The sequence below is a fragment of the Phasianus colchicus genome, chromosome 3, assembly GCF_987193195.1.
Source record: "Phasianus colchicus chromosome 3, bPhaCol1.hap1.1, whole genome shotgun sequence".
Lineage (NCBI taxonomy): Eukaryota > Metazoa > Chordata > Aves > Galliformes > Phasianidae > Phasianus > Phasianus colchicus.
This window is the reverse complement of record NC_143438.1, coordinates 31,400,740-31,423,082: the sequence shown is the minus strand read 5'-3', so window position 1 is coordinate 31,423,082 and position 22,343 is coordinate 31,400,740. Positions and strand designations below refer to the sequence as shown.

The following is a 22,343-nucleotide window of genomic DNA, read 5'->3' as shown; positions in this document are numbered from 1 at the left end:
GAACAGGCCAGGAAGTGAAGTCAAAAGTATATCGGAACATTATATGATTTTCAATATTGAAGTAAGCCAGAAAGGAAAATGTGTTTGCTTATGTGATCATCTTCCTGTCTACCAAATGTTCTTCATATTTTTGTTACCAGAAGTCGGAGTGGCACTTCTAGGTCTGTCATATATTTATAGACAGATTGAAAGATCTGCCAACCTGATTTTCTGCATGTAAAAGAGCCAAATATGGCAGCTCACAGCCCACCACTTGTAATGAGTATTAAAACTCAAAGGCAGTTGGTTCCATTCTCACCCAGACAGAACTTAGTTTCTTTCCAATGCTGAAGAGTAAAATAGAAAGCCAGTGCTGCCAGAACCCAGACCACCAAATCCAGAGTGCATCATCCTCCACAGTACTGTGCACACCATTACTACAACTTCAGCCTATGTCACCTTGGAAGGGGAAAAAAACCAATACCACACACACTGGAATTTTAATCCAAGCATGCTAGAGAAACCATACCACAATTAAATGGACCCAAGTCCTGAAAATCATTTTGCCTTCTAAAATAGTGATTATCCTAAGACCTCTAGGCTTTATCATGAAAAGGCTGACTCCAGTAGATTATTCCTTTGCCACTCTCTTTGTCATACAGACTTCACACTTTACTGTCCCTTTGCTTTATTAAATCCATAAACTTCTGAAGTAATAATCATGTAGCTTGTAGTTCCCATGGTCTTCAGATAGAAGCCAATAATTGAAATTCAATTTCATGGTTTAAATTTAAAATAGCTTTAAATGTTTTGCAGTTGTTGGAAAGTTAGAAAAATATTTCCTGTTAAAATTTGATGTCTATATTTGTCAGTTACATAGTAGCTCCAAACCAGCTGATGTGAAAAAGTGGTGTAGGTATTAGGCTGCAATAAAATCACTCATCTTGTACTTGGATACTTGAGATCGGAATCTCAGATTTGTAAGTTCAAGTTGCAGTCTTCCAGCTGATGTGAAGGTCAGACCTTCAGCATGCCTTGTAAATGGGCTTTATTGGGAAGTACACGATCAGATGTGTTTGCCTAAAATAAAATGTGTAGTGGAGGATTCCACCTATGCGTGCAAGACCTCATGCATCTACAAGTGAAGTCTGCCCCTCAACTTGTTGTTTGCAGTATAGATGACTTAATTATTAACAGAAGGACAAATTCAAGGATGTGAGTGTGAGCTCAGACCTGTTTAATCTCCTCTTTTAAGTCACATAATCTCCTCTTTATCTAAACTATGAACTAAAACTGTGTTTTAGTGTAGGAAGTGCTTGGCCTCCAGTGAAAATGAGAGTCAGAGTGCTTTGGCATCTGGCAGATTAAAACCTTGCATTAAGATATTCAGCCTACTGCAGACTGGTTAGCTCCTACTGTGTGCATGTTTCATGAACTTTTCCTGGCCACAGGACTGTCTCTGTTCAGTTGTGTTCCATGGATTTTGTACATAGGGCTTAGGAACTAGAGGGCAGAATATTCTAGCTGAACATCTTAAACGTGTATTCACTTTCCTACAATTATTTTATTAAATGGAGAGAAGTAGAAAAGAGGAGTAGCCTCTGTCCCTGACCACATTTTTCTTCTTTTCCAACATAAAAACATACTTTAAACATGCATTTTTAAACATGAACATCTCTCATGTCAATGAATTTTGCATAATTACATAGTGCAATGTGCCCAGTAAAAAGGTTAGGACTTTAAACATTAATAACTTTATTATTCTTGCAGTAGATTTCAGAAGATAAAAATTGCATCTCAACACAGAAAACAAATTAGCTTTTAATCAGAAATACAATGCAAGTTCTTAGTGATCAGTAGATAAATTATATGTAAGACCACTAGTATTTTTAAACTTGCATAATTTAAAAGCTGTTCAGTGCTTGCTTTAATGTGCCTGAAAACTGTGTTAGCTTTTGTGATGACATTATGGTGAACTATGGAAAAATGCAGCCCAAAATGCTTTACAGAAAATTCTGAGCAAAACAAAAATGTTTTTGGAATGAAAATATTACAAAAAGAAAATCTGCTAAAGAAGATAGGATAATGCAATGCACTGGTTGTGCTCTGTGCATTGAGCTTATATTTGAATGTTGTATGATTAGCTCACCTGCCATGCTGGGAATGAGGTTGTACACATGCAGTAATCAGTAAAAGCATGATGTCCATGCTTCTCTCTGTCCTTCATCTTCTAATTTGTCTCAGTAGAGGAGATGGTCATGCAGTTTCAGAGAATTGATGTAATACACTATTTCTTATTGTGATGTAAGTTAGCCTGTTTTATTTCACTTTGCAGTAAGCTTCCCTGGCTGCTTTGCTTCACTCTTCTAGTTACCTGATTATAGGTATTTAGCACTGTTTGAGTGCCCTGCCTTGCCTCCTGCTGTCTGTCCTCCAGGATGTGCATCTCTTGTGCAGCCTGTGTCTTATCAGCTGATTTAGGGAAGACATGTGGGACGTAATCCAAGGGAGCCAAATTGAACCACTCTTACTGTGCCTCAAATGATGTCCTTTGTTTAACTGCTCTAATTAAGTTACTTGCAATCACTGAACAATCCCTTCAGCCTCTTTCAAATAATGTGGAAGAGGGTCTGTGCAGATTGGAAGCCAAAGTACTGGAGAGAATAGCAATTCCACACTCATCTCCTGTATCAATATTAGCAGCAAATCAGCTCTTTTTCATGATTATCTGTGACTCCCTGTTCAAGGCAGAGTATGCAGTTATTTTCTTGTTGCAACTTTAATTATTGGAGCAGACATGCAATACACTAAGTTGAACTGTGGAGAGAAAGTAGGGCACTTAACAGTTTGCTCAGGACATTCATGAGAGGCATGGGACTTACTGCTGGGGACATTTGTGTGTATCACTCTTATTATGATAGCAGACAACCAGAGGAACCAGAGGAAAAATGAACTCAAGACCTTCAGTCGTGTGCTGCATCGCAGAGTGGAGCCTGGAGCTGTCCCAGAGGTTGAAGCAAAACAATTGAATGTTACAATTGGGTGCTAAGAATCACATTTTTGGGCTCTTCCTATAATTTTCTGCTCTTTTAATTTATTAACTCCATTATGTCTTGCAAATCCCTTCATGATCTGTATATCCATGGCAGGATGCGTTACTGATAAGCGATCTTCTGTTTTGGAAAGGAGATTTGTTAGCAGGAAATTCTTGCAGCTCTCAGATGATCACCAGCTGTTCAAAATGTATTTTGTAATCTAATTACAGGATAACCAAACAATACAAGCATCTCCAAAGGATAATTTCCAGCAAGAATAAAAAGCTGTACTTCAGTTGATATTGCAGTGTTTGAGCTGTGATTCTTCTCCTAAAAAAAAAAAAAAAAAAAAAAAAAAAAAAAAAAAAAACAAGGCAAAGGTTCAGATCTTTTAGGTATATCTTTTAGATATAGTTCATAGAATCATAGAATGGCCTGGGTTGAAAAGGTCCACAATGATCATCTGGTTTCAACCTCCCTGCTATGTGCAGGGTCACCAACCACAGACCAGGCTGCCCAGAGCCACATCCAGCCTGGCCTTGAATGCCTCCAGGGATGGGGCATCCACAACCTGCTTGGGCAACCTGTTCCAGTGCGTCACCACCCTCTGAGTGAAAAATAGTTGCTGGGACAATGCTGTTTCAGATGGCACGTCAGACCTAAAGATTCCATTTTTGACTGAGTTTTTATCCAGACTCACTTCAAAAACTGCCAAAGAGTGTCATAAATCATGTTGATAAAATACATTTATTTAATTTTTCCATGTATGTTCTGTATTTCATGCAGTTGATAACTCATATGGTTGATAGTGGGAGGCTAGTTCGGCTTCAGTGCTCTCAGTTTCCCATTTCAGCACATCTTGAGTGCCTGCCCTCAGCTCTCTCTAGTCATGCTCTTAGTGGCAGTCTGTTGCTGAGAACTTTCCAAAACCTGGAAAAGTTTGTAAGACTGGGGTGCTGTGGCTTCTGTGGGGTTTTGGAAAGAGCACATGCTAAACAAGATTGTGACTTTTAATTAATATAACCAGTGCTTCAAGCCATGCTTTCTTCAGAGCATCTGAATCTCTCAGCATTTTTTGCTAAAGCTGGTTTCATGTGGAAAGTGCTAAGCTTCTCTACAAGAATTCAACACAGTTCATCTGTAGTTAACTTTTCTCATATTCAACTGTGACTAGAAAACATATATCAGTGGAAACAAATGTTTAAATGCCCAGCTTTATGTTAAAATAATGGTATTAATATTTTAGCATTCTGAAGGAGAAAGCAGTTATTAATATCGCCCAAAGACATTACTAAAATTGCTCTCTTTTTTTTTCATTTTGAGATTACCATCTGTGTAGCATCAGTAACAGATGTTCTTTTCACCAGAAAAATGTACATGAAAGCAAGGACAATATGCCTGTGTAGGCTATTGGAAGTAAAGAGCATTATAGAAGCAGTGGAAGAACAGCTCTCAGAGAAGATCATGTTTTGTTGCAGGAGGATTTGGAAAACTATTATGCTCCTAGTTAAAACAGAAACTTCAGCAGTGAATATTTTCTGAGAAAATGGTTCCAGTTTTAAAAAAAATAAATGTGGAAGTTTATTCAGAGTTCTAAATTTCATGTTTTCCTTGCTTTCTGCTTCTTTTTTTCCTTAGTTCATACAACTCACACGAAGCCTCCATTCTTTGTGAATTAAAGTTGTTAAGGGGAAGAGGTCCTAAAAATATCTGAGTATAAAATTAAAAACAGTTTTCAGAGTGTTTTTATTGATTATTTACTGCATTCCCACAGTTCTGTTAAATCAAAGGGTGTGACAATACGCAACAAACTGTAGTAACTCCATTCTCTTCTGTCAGCTTCCTGCAGTGAGAACTTGATCTTTGATTTAAAGTTCCTGTTATAAAGGTTGACATCAGCTTGCAAAAGTTTTTCTGATTTCAAGGAATTTCATTATTGGTTTCTTTTCCCTAACTTTTCAGCATGAATTTGTTAATACAACTAGTATTTTCTAAACCTTTCCATCCCCTCCTGATGCTTTTCCAGGTTACAGAATGGCCGGTAGGAAACCAGGGTTTGATGTATGACCGTAACTGGATGGTTGTAAATCAGAATGGTGTGTGCATAACTCAGAAGCAGGAGCCAAAGTTGTGTCTTATAAATCCCTCAATTAATCTGAAGCAAAAGATTATGGTCATTCAGGCAGAAGGTAAGTGAACAGTATCCTTTCCCCCCCTTTGTTACTGATGTTAAACTTGCATGCAGAGACACCTGTGTGCATGCACAGAAATACTGATTGCTATGTATGCATACCAGCTGAACAGACATCTGCTATCAGCTGCAGGTAAAGAAAGCTGAGGCTGGAATAGCCCTGGGTACTTTCCTAGCTTATTGTTGGGATAGGCAGAGAGCAGATAGCAAATCTGTATGCGCAGTAGTAAAGTGAATGCTTCAGGAAGGAAACATGATTTGATAAATGTGGAAATCCATTGACTAATCTGTCCCTCCACATCATGAAGGTGAGTTCACCAGCCTGAAGGGACTGTTACCGCTGTGAAGGTAAAGGAACAGGAGTCTAACATCAAACATCTTGGCCAAAGCCCTTCCCATGTTTTGCTCTCCTCTTTCTTCCAGCAGCTATGGGACTAGAGGGGTAGAGTCTTCAGTGGGAATTAATATGAATTAAGATAAGAAACAGATAGTACTAAGCTCAGTTAAATGCTCGCACTGGCAGGCATGTTTGGGCTTCTTTTGACTCGTCAAAACCCTCTTTATTATCTGCTGAAGGGAGAAAAAATAGAGAAAACTTTATGGAAAGCTTTATGGAAAGCCCCTTGCTACTTGGGGATACAAATCATTTATTTTCCTAACAGTGCTATTAGCACTCAACAGTCGAACAGGTTTGTATTCCACTGAAGTCATCATTAATGCCAAGTTTGCATGTGGCTGAATGGTGTTTATCATTTCCCTTGTGTCCCACATTTACTCATCCTGTATGTCTTAACTGTTATTATTATATGTGTTCTCATTTTGCACAGCTAGAGAAAAACAAGGGAACTTACATTCAGATTTTTAACCTCTTATTAGAACTCCATATGAGTGGTTCTGTAACTACAGCCTCCTTTCTGTTTCTACAGTACATTTGTTGTCCACTCCAATTGTCAGGCCAGCTAATTTCTTTTGTCAGCTTTGTCAAATGTACAATTAGGGTATTTCTGCTATTTTTTTGAATACTTTTTGTGTGTTCTAGTGCCCAAACACAATCTTGTTTCTATTTAGGGATTCCAATCCGGCTCTCAGGGGGCTCTCTGCCCCCCTCCAGGCACATGCATTCCTTTCCCTCTGGAGCATTTCATTATTGGAAAAAATTGTTTATAGCTATTTTATTTCAATATGGTTTAGTATTCCCTACTCTCGCTGTCCAACAAAATAAATTTGTCAGTGTGATTCAGTGTGACAGTAACTACTTTAATAGCTTTTGCCAAATCCTTCCTGTGCTGAGACTGCTTCAGGTTCTTTTTTTAACCCCCATGTGTGAGCTGTCTAACAGCCAGCCCTGGATGGACAGGCAGATCAACTGTCTGACCAACCCAGTGGTGGATCCTGCTGTCACTGCTTGTGCTGCTGTTGTCATGGCTGTTCCTTACTGTGGTAGAGGGAGGGAGTTTTTAATTTTGAGAAACTGCATTTCTGGGTTTTGACAGTTATTTTGGTAGCCCGTGTGGTTGTTAGCAGGGATTTCCTCTCTTTGACGTGAAGGGTACAACAAACCCTCACTATCACACGACCCAGTTTGAGATAACTGTTGTTAGTTTAAATCAGCTTCTAAATAGAAAGATAACTTTTTATATATTGATGTAGGGTTGCTTCCACTGAAACAATTAATGATGGAGCTTCCAGCAGCTCAGGGCAGGTGTCTTTATTTCCAGAAGTCGTATTGCTAGAGGGAAAATCAAGGAGAATCTTTTTCTCCTGCTCCAGCAAACACATAGGGGCACAAACAGCACTGGGCTGGTTCCTGACACATAAAAACAGAATTTGCTTGAGAATACGTTTCTGTAAAAGGGTAATTTCTCTCTTTACATGTTAGCTAACAATCAGCATTACTCTGGCAAGTTGTGACAGTTTGCCACCACATGGAGGGAGAAATTTTAAGTGCTATGAAGGCCTTTTAAAACACTGGAGTAGAAAGATGCTTGCAAAACTGAACAACTAATTACACTTTATGGAGTTTATTCTGCCTTCAAATGGTCATGTGTTGCTGCCAATAAAAATAATAGGAATTATACAAATACACTGCTGAAAGAATGTACATGAATGGTTTGTATTTTAGTCTATTGAAATAACAGACCTCTAATTTTTCTCATTGACTGAAAATAGGAGCTATAAAGACAAGATTTTTTTTTTATATATTAATACTGTGAGCACATCTGTGGATCTTATTATCAAGCAAATGACCATGGAGAATGACAGCTTTTACAATTTAGTAACTGGCAATATTTGGCTTTTTTTTTTTTTTTTTTTTTTTTTGCCTCAAGATAGAATAAAATTGTAATTAACAATGTTTAACTGACCTAAAACTCACTGTAAAATGTGTATTGTTCAATAAAAATGTGATTCACTTGTTTATAAAAGCAAGGCTTTTTAAAGCCCTGGGACTCTATTTTAAGAAATGTTGTGAGTATGCCTTGTTCAGAATTTTATTTTAAAAGATAGTAACAGATAAGGACACACATAGTGTCCTTCCAGGTGGCTTGGAGCTAGATGATCTGTAAGGTCCCTTCTAACCCAGGCTATTCTATGATTCTATAGTTGTATGAATCAAACTTTTCCAGAAGGAATGATGCTTATGTTTAATTATTTCAAAGTACAAGAACATTTGTCCTGGTCTGTAAGGTGATAATAATGTCTTCTTTTTTAGGTTGTTGCAGGCAACTTTAATGCAACTTTAATGTAGGTTGTTCCAAAAGTAATGCCTCCTGTTTCATTCCATGGAAACTGCAGCAGATACAAAGAGCACTATAACACTATTTGCAAGAGCAAATTTTCAGCTACAAAACACTGTTTTTCAACATAGTCACCACTATTAGCTATGCATTTTTGCAAGTGATGAACAAGAGCCTGCATGACACACTTGTAAAAAGTTGCATTGCTATCCAGAATGTGGCTCGTCTTTCATTTCGCTGTTGCCACTGCTGAAATGTAGCACCCACAGCCTCACTGTGCTCACATTCACTGTTTGGCCTCCATCAGTGTTCAACAAGCATCAGTGAATGTCAATGGGTGCCATTTTTTGCATATGGAGGAATTCAGTGACATACCTTTGCTTGACACAGTTCCATGTCAGACACCATTTTGTCAGAGTGCCCCACTGCTGCCATCTGTTGCAAAGCAACAAAATGCAGTGGAATACTGGTGGGAACATTCAACCTCTACTGCCATACCATCGACATCCACCTATGATATATCGTGGACCAACATCATAAAATAGGAGGCATTACTTTCAGAGCAGCCTGTGTATTGCTTGAATGTTTTCTTTTTCTAAACGAACCTAAATTTTCCTCCGTTGTCTTTGCTTCTGAAGTATCCCAACGTGGCTAGCTAAGTAGAGAATGGGAGTCTCTCTGTACTGAAAACTTGCAAGGACTGGAGCTGTTAGCTGGGCTATAGCAAATCTGAACTACATTTCATTCCTCTCCTTACAATTTAAAAAAAAAAAAATGATTTCACCACGTCAGAGGGCTAATAGAGCTTAATTCTTGTTTGTAGGACAAATATATAAGCAGGAAGTAATGAGTGAATTCAAGACGTGCTGGTATAAAACTGGAGTACTGCAGATCAGATTCTTCATTGGTTTGTGTGGCAGTATGATAGAAAATAGTTGCATTCATTGCAGCCACATAGGCACACTTTGTTCATCACATAGGATTATTGCTTTCAATTAACAGATAGCAAAGCTGTGCAGCTTTATTTTTTCTTTCTACTAAACTACAGCAGCTATTCCATCCCTTTCACATTCCATTCCTGATACAAAAACTATGGAAAAAACTTTTAATGTATGTCATTACCAGGGATACATCATCTTGTTTAAGCTCAGAAATGGATACATGTGAATAGTTGTCTATTTGTGGTATCTATACATTTTATCGTTACTCTAGTTATTGTAATTTAATGTCACATTGTATTTCTTTCCATGTACAGCCTATGCTTATGTTTTCTTTTCCGTGCCCCCATCTTTCTGTTCAGTCCATCCCACTGCTCCAAAAGAAAACACAGCAGTGATTAACCTCATCTCCTGATTTGCTGGAGAGAGCAAAACAGTGATAAACCCATGCTTTCAGCAGGAGCCATGATTGAGGCAGTAATTCTGTGCCAGTTATATTGCCTGAGATTCACAAAAAATGAAGTTATTCAAAGCTGAAGCAGTGTATTCCTCGGTGTGGCTTGGATACCAAGGTCATCTGCAGCCTTTGCTCTTTGCATTATCATTTGGAGCCACCTGCAGGCAGAGAACATAATTCTAGCAAAAAGGAAGTGAGGATTTTTGTTGCACAAAATGTGGGAGGCTGCTGTGACTGTGAACAGGTGCAAACATAGGCATTTTATTCATTATTGTATGATTCTACATAAATGTTTTTTAATTTGGTTTTCTCTCTCCCTGTCTAGGCATGGATCCAATATCTGTATCACTAGAAGAAAATACTGGAAAAGAGGCTGTGATCTATGAGAGTAAAGTCTGTTCACACAGGTGAGGAGAACAGAGAGGAAACCAAGCCAAAAATCATTGCAGTAAAACTAAGAACATTATCAGATTGACACTAAGGGGCAAAGTCCTTTAATAAGAATGAGGGAAGATAGAAAGCAATAAATGTTCATTGAGTTAGGGGGCCAGGAGAAGACAGTTTGAGATAAGTAATTTGGCATGAACAGCATGTCTGATAGAGAACAGTAAGTACTAACATTAATGAAGAGGGAGTTAAATGGGAAGGTTACAAGAGACTGATGACATGGCACTAACTTGAGTAAGAGAGATCTTTGTTTTACGTTTTCCAAGGATGAAAAAAGGAAAGGATATCACCTCTTGCTTCCAAATGTCAAACAGGAACCTCAGCAGGACTCTAGAAATTCAGCTCATTCATTTGACAGTAATGATGCTGGCAACTTTGCCCATTTCTCACTGAACTGATTCAAATTTGCTAGAACCCCCTGAAGTTATAAACAGCTTTCCTTATATGTACAAGCCTTTTTAATTTTGTTTTGACCATCCATGTTGATCAGTGTCCCTTTAATGAGCCTAGGAGGATTGCAGGTGAGTATGTGAAATATGATCAACTCTAAATCAAGACATAGCACTTCAATGAAATACAACATTATGAATAAATTAATTTCCTATCAATGAATTAAGCATTTATCCATCATATTTTCTAAGTACATCCCAGTCTCAAAAGTTTTTCTGAGTGAGTGGCAGTGTTCCAAATGCCTTCCTAAAGTATATTTGCATTTATTACTACATTTGTTTTCACCGTGTCTTTTGGTAACCCCAAATGAAAGAGCAATTTACAGATTTCTTTAGTCTTTTAACCAATGTATGCAGGTTCTTTGTAACCCTGTATTGGCTTTTATGAGGGTAACATAAACAATCCATCAGAAGTCCTGGCCATTTTCCCAATTGAGCCAAGGAGGAAATGATCTTCTCCTTCTTTTCCATTAGCTATTCAGATGGTGATAAAGAGGATTGTTCCCTCAGAAGTGTACTTTCCTCAGGTGGTGGAATTCACCCAAGAGTCATTTGTTTTAACCATCTGTCCCACTTCCCTTAGTGTTGACTCATCCCTAGCCTCCCCATGGTTAGCCCATCTATTACAGGTGCTGCTATAAAATAGCCTAGGTTGTCTTTTTCTCTGTGTCTATATGTTTTGTTGTCATGCCATTTATTACAGTATGTCTGTTGTGTCAGTGACTGTGCTATTTTAATGCATGAAGCAGGAAATTTTTGTGGGAGGCAGCTTAGAGTTCTGAGGAAGAAGAAAAGGATGAAGTGGTGAGGAAAGGGGAGATGCAAGACAAAGACTGTGATAGGCAAATAAACAAGGCAGGAAATAAAGCCAAATGAGTGGACAAAATTCATGAGGCTCCCCAGATTCTCAGAGATCCAACAACACTGATACCAGGTTCCTGTGTTTCAACAGGGGAGCCTCCAGGGCCTAGAATTCAGAAATAGGAGCAAAACAGTGCTTTGCACACATTGGAGTGACAGGGCTTTTTAGTACAACATCTAACAGAGAGCAGATGAAAGTACTCACAGAAGCCAGTGTTAAGTTTATGGGTGCTGCAGAAAACTGTAAATGCTCAGGGTTAGTGCTTTGCTGAAATAGGCAGGAACACCGTATCAAAAAAGCCAAGGGAAGGATATTTATGATAGAAGAAGACAAAGGTATAGTTAAAAACAAGGTGAACTGAAGCTGTTATGGGTGAGTATAAGTATTCTATCCCTTGAGATCAATATTCAGACTTCATCTGTCCTTGTTTCTTGTTCTATAAATTACCAAGCCAGAGGGACCAGCTGTAAGGCACTGAAGCTGAATGACAAAATAGTGTGGTGAGTGGGGAGCTCAAGGCAGACAGCAAGTAAAATCTGAGGACGAGGCCCTGCTTTATAAATTGTCTGACATGTTGCAAATGAAATGTAATACTGACAGATGTAAAGTAATACTTGACAAAAATAAACACAAACAGAAAATGAATGGAGTTGAACTTCAAGAGAAGAAGTTTGAAAAGGACCTTGAAGAGATGATGGTCCTTGCTCACAAAATGGTCTGGCAATAAGGGAAAGCAATTTGAAAACCTTGGAGTCTTGAAATACAAAAACCACATGGTGACATTTGATGAAATATTCAGAATGCTGTGTGTCTCTAACTCAGCTACTGTGACTCAAAAGAGAAAGCAAATAAAAAAGAGGGCCAAATTTTCATCCTGATTTATGCAGTGTTAAGTTCCAGCAGGCAGCTAGGCAGTTGGCTCAGCAGAAAATTGAAATACCCCTAGCACCTCTGTTTGGGTGGGAAAAACTATTTGGGGAATTTGTTTCACCTGTACTGTGATCATGAAAGATTCATGTCTTCTCATTAGCTGCCTTCTCCCTAACACAGTGAGCAGTAAGGACACAAGAACTGCTCACTTCAGGTTATGAATATCATGTGGAGATTCACCTTTTGTCCCCAGTTCTAGCCACAGTGCCGTGGCACCATTTTTTCATTTCAGCTTTAGGACATCATTGACTAAAAGCAGCAGGTGGGCATCTGTCCAGTCTCAGACTGGGGAGACGGATGCTCAGCTGCATCTCAGTAAAAATTCAGATCAGCAGCTGAAGGTGTATCTGATCCCTGCAGGATTATAAAATCTCTTGATATCACTTTTCCTGGTTTTCTACCTGTGTAACTTGATTGAACACACAGAACATTTCATAAAGCCAAGCCAATTCCTCTCTCAATCTTAGGGCTTAGCGTCTTTTACCATGTGGAACTGTTTTCTTGTTTCACAAAGAAGAGAGTCACCATTCAGCTTTTTTTGTCTGGGTAGGAAAGCAAGGTGAGCACAGGACCACTGCTACTTCACTTTCCTTATTACAAGAATCTTGCCTAGATGGTCATGAGAATCTACATTCCTCTTACCTATTCATGCCACTTAACAGGTAGACATCAGTCAAAATGTAGTTAAAAAAACACACCTGGAGTAAGAGTCATCCCATCCTGAGATCTGATATAGATGCAAAGTACTTATCTCTTTCTATTTTCTGTAAGGGGAACCCAGACAACTAGCTAAAACTAAATGCCCTGTTTTTAGACAATTGAAATTAAGATGACTCTGGGCCAAGGATGCTAATTGCAAATAGGTCTGATCTGTGTACTTTCTGAAATGAGAGTAGTGATCTAAAAACCCTTTTAGTAGAGCTTAGATCCATGTAAAGAAGGCCAATCTTGTGTAACTCACTAGACAGATTACTAGTAATAGGAACCATCTTTAAGTTGAGAAAAACTGCTACATGGGTTCTACTAGTGGAGTAAAAAGCACGTACCAGTGAATAACTTTTTCATAACACTTCACTGTAATGCTTTAGTATGGACTACCAGTTACTGTAGCTCAGAGACACTGTCTTGAGCACTGCAATTACATAATAGTTTATTCTGCAATGAATGCTGGTCTGATACCAAATTAGATCTCATGAATATTAAGACTAACAGAATAGAGCTGAGGAAATTGGGAAATAAAATTATGCAGAATAAACATCTTTGTTATTTGTCTTCAGTTTTGCAAGTTAGTGTTTTGGTGATCAAATTTTGTAAAAAGTCCCTCCATTCTCATGATAGGGTGAAAACCTATGACTGTGGAGAAAGAACTGCTGGCTGGTTCTCTACATTTCTTGGTCGTCCATGTCGCTTGATAAGACAAAGTCCAGACAGGAAAAATGACACGCAACACAAAAATACAAAAGGTTTGTTGTCAATCTTAAAAAAAAATAGTGGTACCTCACTTAGTAAATATGGAGTCATTGACTTCACACTGAGTATAAAATTTCCTTGATAAAAGGGGAAAGAGTCATGAGATATTGATCTACTAGGCTTCTACGGGTACATTTATACCTGTACTCTGCTTTTGCTGCCCTTCTCTTGCTTTCATCTGGTGAAAATGTACAAATACCTCCGTCTTTCTTTTTTATCATCACTACAATGATTTTATCTGGAAATCCAATGATCATCTTGAGAAATGGTGATGAAAAATCTATAAAAAGAATGTATTTTTATACCTTTTTTTTTTTTTAATAAAAGCAATCAAATTGAAAGAGCGCTGAAAACCCATAGATATTGCTGTTGTAAATGATTTTAAAACTGGTAAAATCTCAGCTGTATGTCAGTTTCTAAATGCACTGTATCATTACAATTTGCAGTTTTGAGAGGATTCCTGGAATCTTTCCTTAGTATCTGGAGCCCAGCAAGAAATGTTTTAATGAGAAAGAGTAAGAGGTCAAAGGAAAAATGAAACTGCTATTATAGTCTTCCTGATTATCCGTCATTGTATAATATAGGATTGATTTTTGGTAGGTCTGACATGTGCTACAAGCATCTCGCTCTCTCTTGTGAATGAAGCTCAATACCTCCTGATAAATGCAGCCAGCATTCTGCAGCTGAGAGAACATGTTGCTCCAAGGTAAGATTCTTTTGTCTTCAAATATCTTTCAGCTGTCCTGGATTCCAGAATCTTGCCAGAAGGTACCAGTATAATTGTTTTATCTCAGAATTTAGAGGCATGTACTTTTCAATGTTCAACAAATATATAGGTACTAAACTACTATAATTACTCACTCCTGAAATGCTTCTGAAAACTTGAGTTAAATACTCAGATATAAACACTGCCTACCAGTCATCTTCAGGAGAACTTTAACAAACCTCTTGATAGTTGATCTGATGCTAGGGGACCATTAGGAATCAGTCAACTTCTGTTTGTGGAAAGAACATGGATAAGTTAGTTTTCCTTGACATAAGTAACCAGTTAGATGAAAATATAAAGTCTTGTTACTTACTGAAATACTTCTTCCTATGGGAAAGCTTCAGATTTAGAGAAACATTCACAATAGAAATATTTTAGAACTATTTGCAGGACTGTGCTTACTTTGTTTATTTATTGAATTTTATATTACTGTACAAAAGTGAGAGATACAGGCAGCAAACAAAACACTTCAGCTAGACTGGGATTTAAAGTTAATGACACCCAATGCTAATTATATTTTCACAAACTGAAACTATTTCTTGAATATAACGGAGGATAGGCTGGAATTCCATCATTGTTGTTTCTTCCATTCTTCTATACCATATATGTTTCTTCTTTTCTGAGTTCATGTCCCCCTTTCCTTGTCTCACCAAACTATTGTGTCTGCTTGGAGATATCTTTTTTCCCTGTAGTCAGTCACCTACATGTCTCTCTGCACTGGAATTCTTGTTTATAGAATCATGGAATGGCCTGGGTTGAAAAGGACCACAATGATCACTCAGTTTCAACTCCCTGCTATGTGCAGGGTTGCCAACCAGCAGACCAGGCTGCCCAGAGCCACATCCAGCCTCGCCTTGAATGCCTCCAGGGATGGGGCATCCACAGCCTCCTTGGGCAACCTGTTCCAGTGTGTCACCACCCTCTGCATGAAATACTTCCTCCTAGTATCTAACCTAAATCTCCCCCGTCTTAATTTAAAACCACTCTCCCTCGTCCTAGTGTTATTCCTACATATATATACACACACACACACACATATATATATATACACATATAGCTGTAGGAGGATGCATATATGACTTCAGGACTTAAAACCACAAACTGTGATAAACATCACTACAGATCAGCTTGCATTTCCTTCTTTCTTTAGGAGACAGTTGAACAGTTTTGACTTATCAGGACAGTGTCCCTTTGGGAAAAATGCCTGGCAAAAGCTTGAATCTGTCCATCTCTCAAATACTTTGACTACCTTTTCTCAGTAATTATTAATGCCTTTTTTTGAGCTTGACTGGCTGGGTTACATCTCCTTGGGAAAACAATGCTTGCAGGTATCCCTTACTCACACTGGACATTTTCCATGTGGGCTCCTGTGAGGAAACCTTTCAGGTATGATATTTGAGTGCACAGAAAAAGAGTAAGGCTCCAGAGGAAGCAGCAAGTGACAGGAGGAGGAGGATAGGGAACTTTGCAACATGTGATGTCAGATGATCCACTGTTTTTGCACCTAATATCTTGCAGCATTCTCTTCAGTACAACATAATCTCCTTTTTCTCAAAGGATACTCCAGACATGACTGGAGCTGCCACTGGGCCTGAGAAGTATTTTGCTTCCCAATTTTCAGCACAGGCTGGAAGACCCCTCCTTATTTTGCCATGCTGTGCTTTCTCAGGGTGCTGAGGAAATTAATTCAGCATAATAGAATCATAGAATGATTTGGGTTGGAAGGCACCTTAAAAATCATCTAGTTCCAACCTCTCTGCCGTGTGCAGGGACACCTACCATCAGGCTGCTCAAAGTCCCGCCCAGCCTGGCCTTGAACACTTCCAGCAATGGGCCATCCATGGCTTCTCTGGGCAACTGTTCTAGTTTCTCACCACCCTTGCAGCAAAGACTTTCTTCCTAACATCTAATCTAATGCTTAATTATTAATGTACAGCACAATCATTTCTCACTGCTACCCAATCATTGCCATACAAACTTTCCAAATACTGAACTATGCAATAAACTTTGAAGAATCTGCATATGGGGATCTTTATTAAATGATTATTATTTTTTTTTTAAGAAAATATGAGTTAGCATCTTGGCATGTAAGTTTATTTTTGTTCAGTGGAAACCTGCTAAGATTTATAGAACTCTTTCAAACTGCAGTTGAATTTTAACAGGTTCTCTTTGATGCATATTCTGTAGTAAGTAAAAATTAATCTTCACCTTTGTACTTGGCTCTTGAAAGGTGATCTAAAACAGTAACAGCAATTTAATTATAAATTAGAATGTAAGGTGCTGGTGAAAAACTACATGTGTAAAGAGACATCCACCTCTGCTGTTGCCTTTAGAGGTTGCCTCCACAAAAATCCCCATGATTTGGCCTGCGCAAATGGTCCTGATAGAAATATTCTCATGAAGGTGCAAATAATCATTTTCAGTTTCTGTTTAATATATGGAATGCTTTCTGTATTGCAGGGCCCGCTGCTGTGGTAAGTCCTAAGTACTCAAGCTAACTTTGGCAAATTACATTGATTTTCACAACAGATCCATGCTGAGATTTACAGGAAGAAGATGCTTCCATCCAACTGATTCATGTTTTTAGAGAGAGGAAATAACAGGAATTTACTCAGATACATGCTGCCAAATAGTTACAAGCAGTTCTGAGGACTGGGAATAAACGTGGGAGAGTCCAAGTATTTTGGAGGTGAGACTGAGCAGGTAGAGAGGGAGAAAGAGTGTGGATATTGGAGTCTTGGAGAAGCAGCATCAAGGGCTGGAAGTCAAAACTGGAAGTAGTTTTTAGCAGCTGGTTCAGAATGCAATGGACTTAACTATGAAGTTACCAGGGCCTTTGATGCACCTGTTAATACCAGCATGGGCGGCAGGAACTCATCTGTCACAAAATGCATTGAAAGCTGTCTGTACACAGCACTCCTTTCTGCCAGGTGTCAAGACAGTCCACAGTAAAATTGGGAAACAAAATGGTGTAACTCAACTGTTTCATTGCTAACTGCTTTTTTCCCCTGTAAGTCTCAGCATCAGCATAGTCTGTACTTACCTACTACAATCATGATAAGCTGTATCTCAGCCATGGGATTGCTTGTGGGATCCCTAGGGAAATCTTGCAGCCCTGCGATTTCCCACTGCATTTTCTATCCCCAGGCTCCTAAAAGCCTTGTGAACAGTGAAGGTTTGTAGGAGCCAAGGTTGTGTAGTTTGACTGTAGATCAGTTCATTGTTATGCACATTCATCTGCTAAAAAGGATCATCTAGACTGTTTTAGAGAAAATCAAGTTCTTTTTCATGTAGCAGGCCTATTCTGCCAGGACTGCTTGATGGGAAGAGTTTTTCCCATGCATTGAGTTTACATTTTTTTTCCCTTATTTTAATTAAAACAAAAATTTCAAAATGTTTCTCCGTTTTTAAAACTTTTTTTTTTTTTCCTAGAACAGAAATATCTTTGCACTACTTACCCAAGTTATGATCTCTGCTGGAGCGTGTCATATCCAAAAGTTCTCAGAACACAGCTGATAAAACACTGAAAGTTGTTCATGTCCACCATGGCTAATGCAAAATGAAATGCTCTTTCCCACTAACAGTAGTACTCAGAGAACCTCCCTCACAAATTTTAGGGCTGTCATTTTTTATGGTACTGGTAGAATTCTCCTTTGGAAGGAGAATGAAGAATGCAAAGATGCAGCCAGCTTTCTGATATTTATATGCGGTCTGCTGCTCTGTCTCCCACATATATGTTCTTAGCACTGACACAAATCTACACTCTGACAGTTCTAATGCTTGTAAAGAGGTGGAGATATCTCCTCACAGAGATTAATTTTTGTTCTAAACATCTGTCATGCGGTGCAATCTGCTGCAGCCTACAGACAAATAATAATATGAGGAGTACATTCTCTCATAAAATGCCTTTACTGGCCTTGAGCATCTGCTGGTTTTCTCCCTTTTCAACTACAGCATGTGCAGAATATGTTTGTATTTGCTTTCTTGTTAGAAGCATTTAATCAGTCAAGTGATAACTTAGTCAAAAGATCTTTTTATTTGCTACCATTATTTTTACATGTAACTAGTAAATAAGTTTTTTCATATGCATTGTTTTTAATTGCTGAATGTTTTCCTGCCTTCTTTACAGTACTTTACAGGGCTACAGCTCTGAAGAAACCACCCAGTTGATTACAAGTTATAGTAGAATACTTTGTGCCTCTTTTATTACCTTTGTAATAAAACTTGATCAAAGATATTCTGGAAAAACATTTGATGAATTCTATTAGCCACTAGCTTCTTACAGCACAAAAATCTAGTGCAGAACTATTGCAGAACACATTAACTAAGCTTGCTTTTTCTCTTCCATTGTGAACTCCATTATATAGATTGAAAGAGCCATTGGAAATAGAGGAATTAATCCGACGTTTCCGTGCCAACATTGTCATCAGTGCACCAGAATCCTTTGAAGAAGAAGAGTGGGCTGAGATCTCAATAGGTTCTCTGCGATTCCAGGTGCAAACTTATCTCCATTGTCTAAATTCCTATTCTGTCACAAAGCATTTTGGCCCCTGGAGATTGAGAAATTCTTGCAAAGCTTTGAGTTGAACATGGGCAACACAGTGTGTACAGGTGAAATTTATGAAGTGCTAAAAAACCATGCTGTGACCCCTGCCAAGCATGCTGCAAGGTGACTGAGTGGTTTTGACGTATTTCTCCACCCCCTTTTTTTTTTTTTTTTTTTTTTTACAAATTTCATAATTCATAACATTTCTCATCTCCATCCAGCTGAGGAAAAAAAATAGTCACTTTTTTAAGGTAGGGTTTGCAGCAAATACTGAGCAAGCATGTAACAAGAGAATACTAGTTGCTCTCAAGTATGATAATCTAAATGCAGTCTCAGATTGCTGCACATCAGTCATTGTACTGATTGCCAGAAGCCTGGACATGAATACCAGTGAGTGATCACTGTCCATTGCCCTCTGGTGTATGCATCTTAATCTCCATTCAAGACGTGTTTCTAAGTCTAGCCTTAGGTAAGGTTGTTTCTTATATTATGCTTCCTATCATACCTCACAATGTGATGTGCTTTGTACTGTAAGGAAAATGCTAACAAGTCAGACTTTATTGGCATGGAAATACTTTTTAGAAGAAATGCAAGCAAAAGTCCATGAAGAAGCTACACATGAAGCCTAAAGAAAAGATGCATATATCTGTTACATGTTTTATTGAGTTTATCTTGTTCTTAGATATGAAATATATATTTGTAAATGCATTGCCAAGGATGTGAAACAGCAATTCATTGTTTGCTAAGGAATGATAATGAAGTGAAGTGAATAAGAGAAGTGCTAAGGCCAGATCTAGAAGCTGAGATAGAAATTATTCCTAATTGTTTCTAGTCAGCATACTTTAAGAAATGGAAAGGCTATTTTTTCAGTAAAGGTAGAAAATATGACTTATCTTCTCCTTTCTTGTGTGTACTTTGATCAGTAAGCTGCAATGTGAGTTGAAGAAAATTGAGGAAAAATTTCTTCAGGTGCTTGATGCCAGAAACACAGTAGAATACAGTGTTGAACAAAGCAAAGTGGGGTAAAATATTTTCTTCTCTTGTGTTGTTTTTCTTTTAATAAAATATTAAAGTTGTTGCAAATTGTGAAAAAGTAGAAACAGATGTATGGTTTTAATGACTACACTGAAGAGTTGTACAAACAGTTCTACGTGTACCTCAAAGAAATAAAATAGCACTTCAGAACAGCACATAGAAATATTTGCAGTGTGAAGTTAAATTATTTGCCCTATTCAAATTTTATGACAAATTTTACAAAATTGAAAAGCTTATATTAAGATATTTTAAGGAACAGTTATTTTCTAACATGCAGAGTTTTGCTAAAGCTTCGGATGCAGTAATAAGCAAAACTGTTCTTCATTTTAATGTTTTAGAAGAAATAATTCATGGCAGATTTTTTGTCCACCCTAACAGTGCACCCTGTTTCAAGCAGGAATTAACTTTGGGAACAGTGCTCTGTATTGTATATGATGTTAGATTTGCGGATCTCAGTTTCCTTTCTGACAATAGACTTGTGAAAATTCACATTTTACATTCTGTTTATCTACAAGTTCCATACATATAAGAAAGAGTATGGGGTATTGTGTATTTCAACTGCGCATAAGCAGTGTAAACCAAAGCCTGTTAGGTTTGCTCCAAGAAAATCACAGAATCGCAGGCATTGAAAGGGACCTCAAGAAATCGTGTCCAACCCCCCTGCTAATGCAGGTTCCCTACCATGGGTCACACAGGCAAATGTCCAGGTGGGTCTTGAATATCTCCATGGAAGGAGACTCCACAACCTCTCTGGGCAACCTGTTCGATTGCTGCATCACTCCCTTACCATGAAGAATTGTTCTGCTTGTTTGTATGGAGCTTCCTATGTTCTAAAGAATAAAATAAAATGAAAAAAAAAAAAAAAATCCTCTTCTGGGTAAATCCTGAGGACCTGGCTTAATTTTAAACTCAGTTCTACTTTTGGCAAGTAGTCCTGCCAGTTCACAGATTAAGTCAAGCCATCAGGAAATACAAATATGTTTCTTTCTCTGGGAAAGTTTTCCTTCAAAAGAAAGGAAAAGAAAAAAGGAACTAAAAATTCAGTGAGACCTTTGCAAGTGGACTCTTTGGAAATGTACCTACGTGAGGTGAACAGGACTGACCCCTTACATAATTAAAGCCCCCAAAAAACAAAGGAAAAGTATGTGGAAGACGTGTTTTTACAGTATTATGCTGGTTGTAAGCTTGTACTGTTCCACAGTGTACTGTTTTGATACAGCAGTGACCCTTCTTTAACTGAAATTTCAGGTTGTGGGCCCGTGTACCAGATGTCAAGTAATCTGCATTGATCAACAGTCTGGGGAGCGAAACAAAGAATTTCTGCAGTCTCTGTCTGCTGCCAGGGGTAAAAAGGTCAGTACATTGCTGTAGAAGAGCTGCACAGAAAGATGTAGTGCATTGCATGCATAGTGGAATACGTGCTGAGAGAATACTCACTGTTAAGTTCTTCAGCTACTCATTATCATTTGTTTTTTCAGTCAAAAGAGGATGGACTTAAAACCCAGATATGATATGGCTTATTTCCAAAAAATTCTCAACATATCTTTTATTCAGAAACTGATTATAAATGTGCATTGTTTTTCACTGTGCTTGCTTTTATTCAGTATATACTGCTTTACAACATATTTGTTTTGGTCTTGGAAAATACAAGACAGTGTGTTGATGTCATTCCAGAAGAGAAATGTGCAGAAAAATCACAAAGTGCTTGTGACAAAACAATTAGCTCTTGAGACTAAACATTATTCTTGCTGAGAAAAAAAGGCTTAGGTAACCCAGAGCAGACGTGAATATAATCCAAGTGCAGAGTGACTGATCAGGAAAGTGAGTGACGAATAGGTCTGAAACACAGGCGTTGGTTTGGAGTGGTTGGGTTTCCTCAGGCTGAATTAATTCTTGGAACTGAGAGTGCTCAGACAATGGCTAGTTTGGCATCCCAAAAGCTTCATAAATCTCAGAGGCATTTTTTAGCTGAAAATCCTTACTCTGAATTCACTGATTGCTGTTAAGCTTCTCTTGTAAAAGGGAAGGTAGTCAGTGCCAATAGCCTCGCCAATAGCAGCCAGACACCAGAGACTGTGCACAGCACAGAGACATAACAAACAGGTTGCAAATTATTCACCCAAAGGGGGTGCACAAACAAGTTACAAATAATGCATTTTTTGTTTAAAAACAAAACAAAATCGATTTGTCTCAGTGACTCACTGTGCAAAGAAAGAGCTACATGTTCAATGAGTGTTTTCCTTGAGGAATAGCCCTGCCAGCTCCATCCTGGAGCCAGCTGCCTGGTGCAAAGTGAGGTGGGGAGGGGCGAGTAGTTCGAGCTGCTTGCTGGCACTGCTTCCTGCTGGCCTGAGACAGCTTGGGGCTGCACAGCAGGCTGGCATCCTGATTGCTGCAGCACATATCATAGAATCATAGAATGGCTTGGGTTGGGAGGGACCTTAAAGACCATCTCGTTCCAACACCCTGCCATGGGCAGGGATGCCCCCAACCAGATTAGGCT

At 38.5% G+C, this 22,343-nt stretch overlaps 1 protein-coding gene across 6 annotated transcripts in view; it reads left to right on the top strand.

Moving 5' to 3' along the window:
- Positions 1 to 22,343, top strand: part of MOCOS (molybdenum cofactor sulfurase) — a 234,075-nt gene that overhangs the window by 179,753 nt on the left and 31,979 nt on the right. For 4 of the 6 annotated variants that reach the window (XM_090137218.1, XM_090137217.1, XM_090137216.1 and 1 more), the window contains exons 9-14: positions 5,041 to 5,203; positions 9,661 to 9,742; positions 13,362 to 13,486; positions 14,094 to 14,199; positions 18,627 to 18,753; positions 21,089 to 21,193. In XM_090137218.1, the coding sequence (XP_089993344.1) occupies positions 5,041 to 5,203; positions 9,661 to 9,742; positions 13,362 to 13,486; positions 14,094 to 14,199; positions 18,627 to 18,753; positions 21,089 to 21,193 (708 nt within the window). Of the gene's footprint in view, positions 1 to 5,040; positions 5,204 to 9,660; positions 9,743 to 13,361; positions 13,487 to 14,093; positions 14,200 to 16,788; positions 17,353 to 18,626; positions 18,754 to 21,088; positions 21,194 to 22,343 lie in introns of those variants that run through there. The other 2 variants (XM_090137220.1, XM_090137219.1) reach the window with 2 other exon arrangements.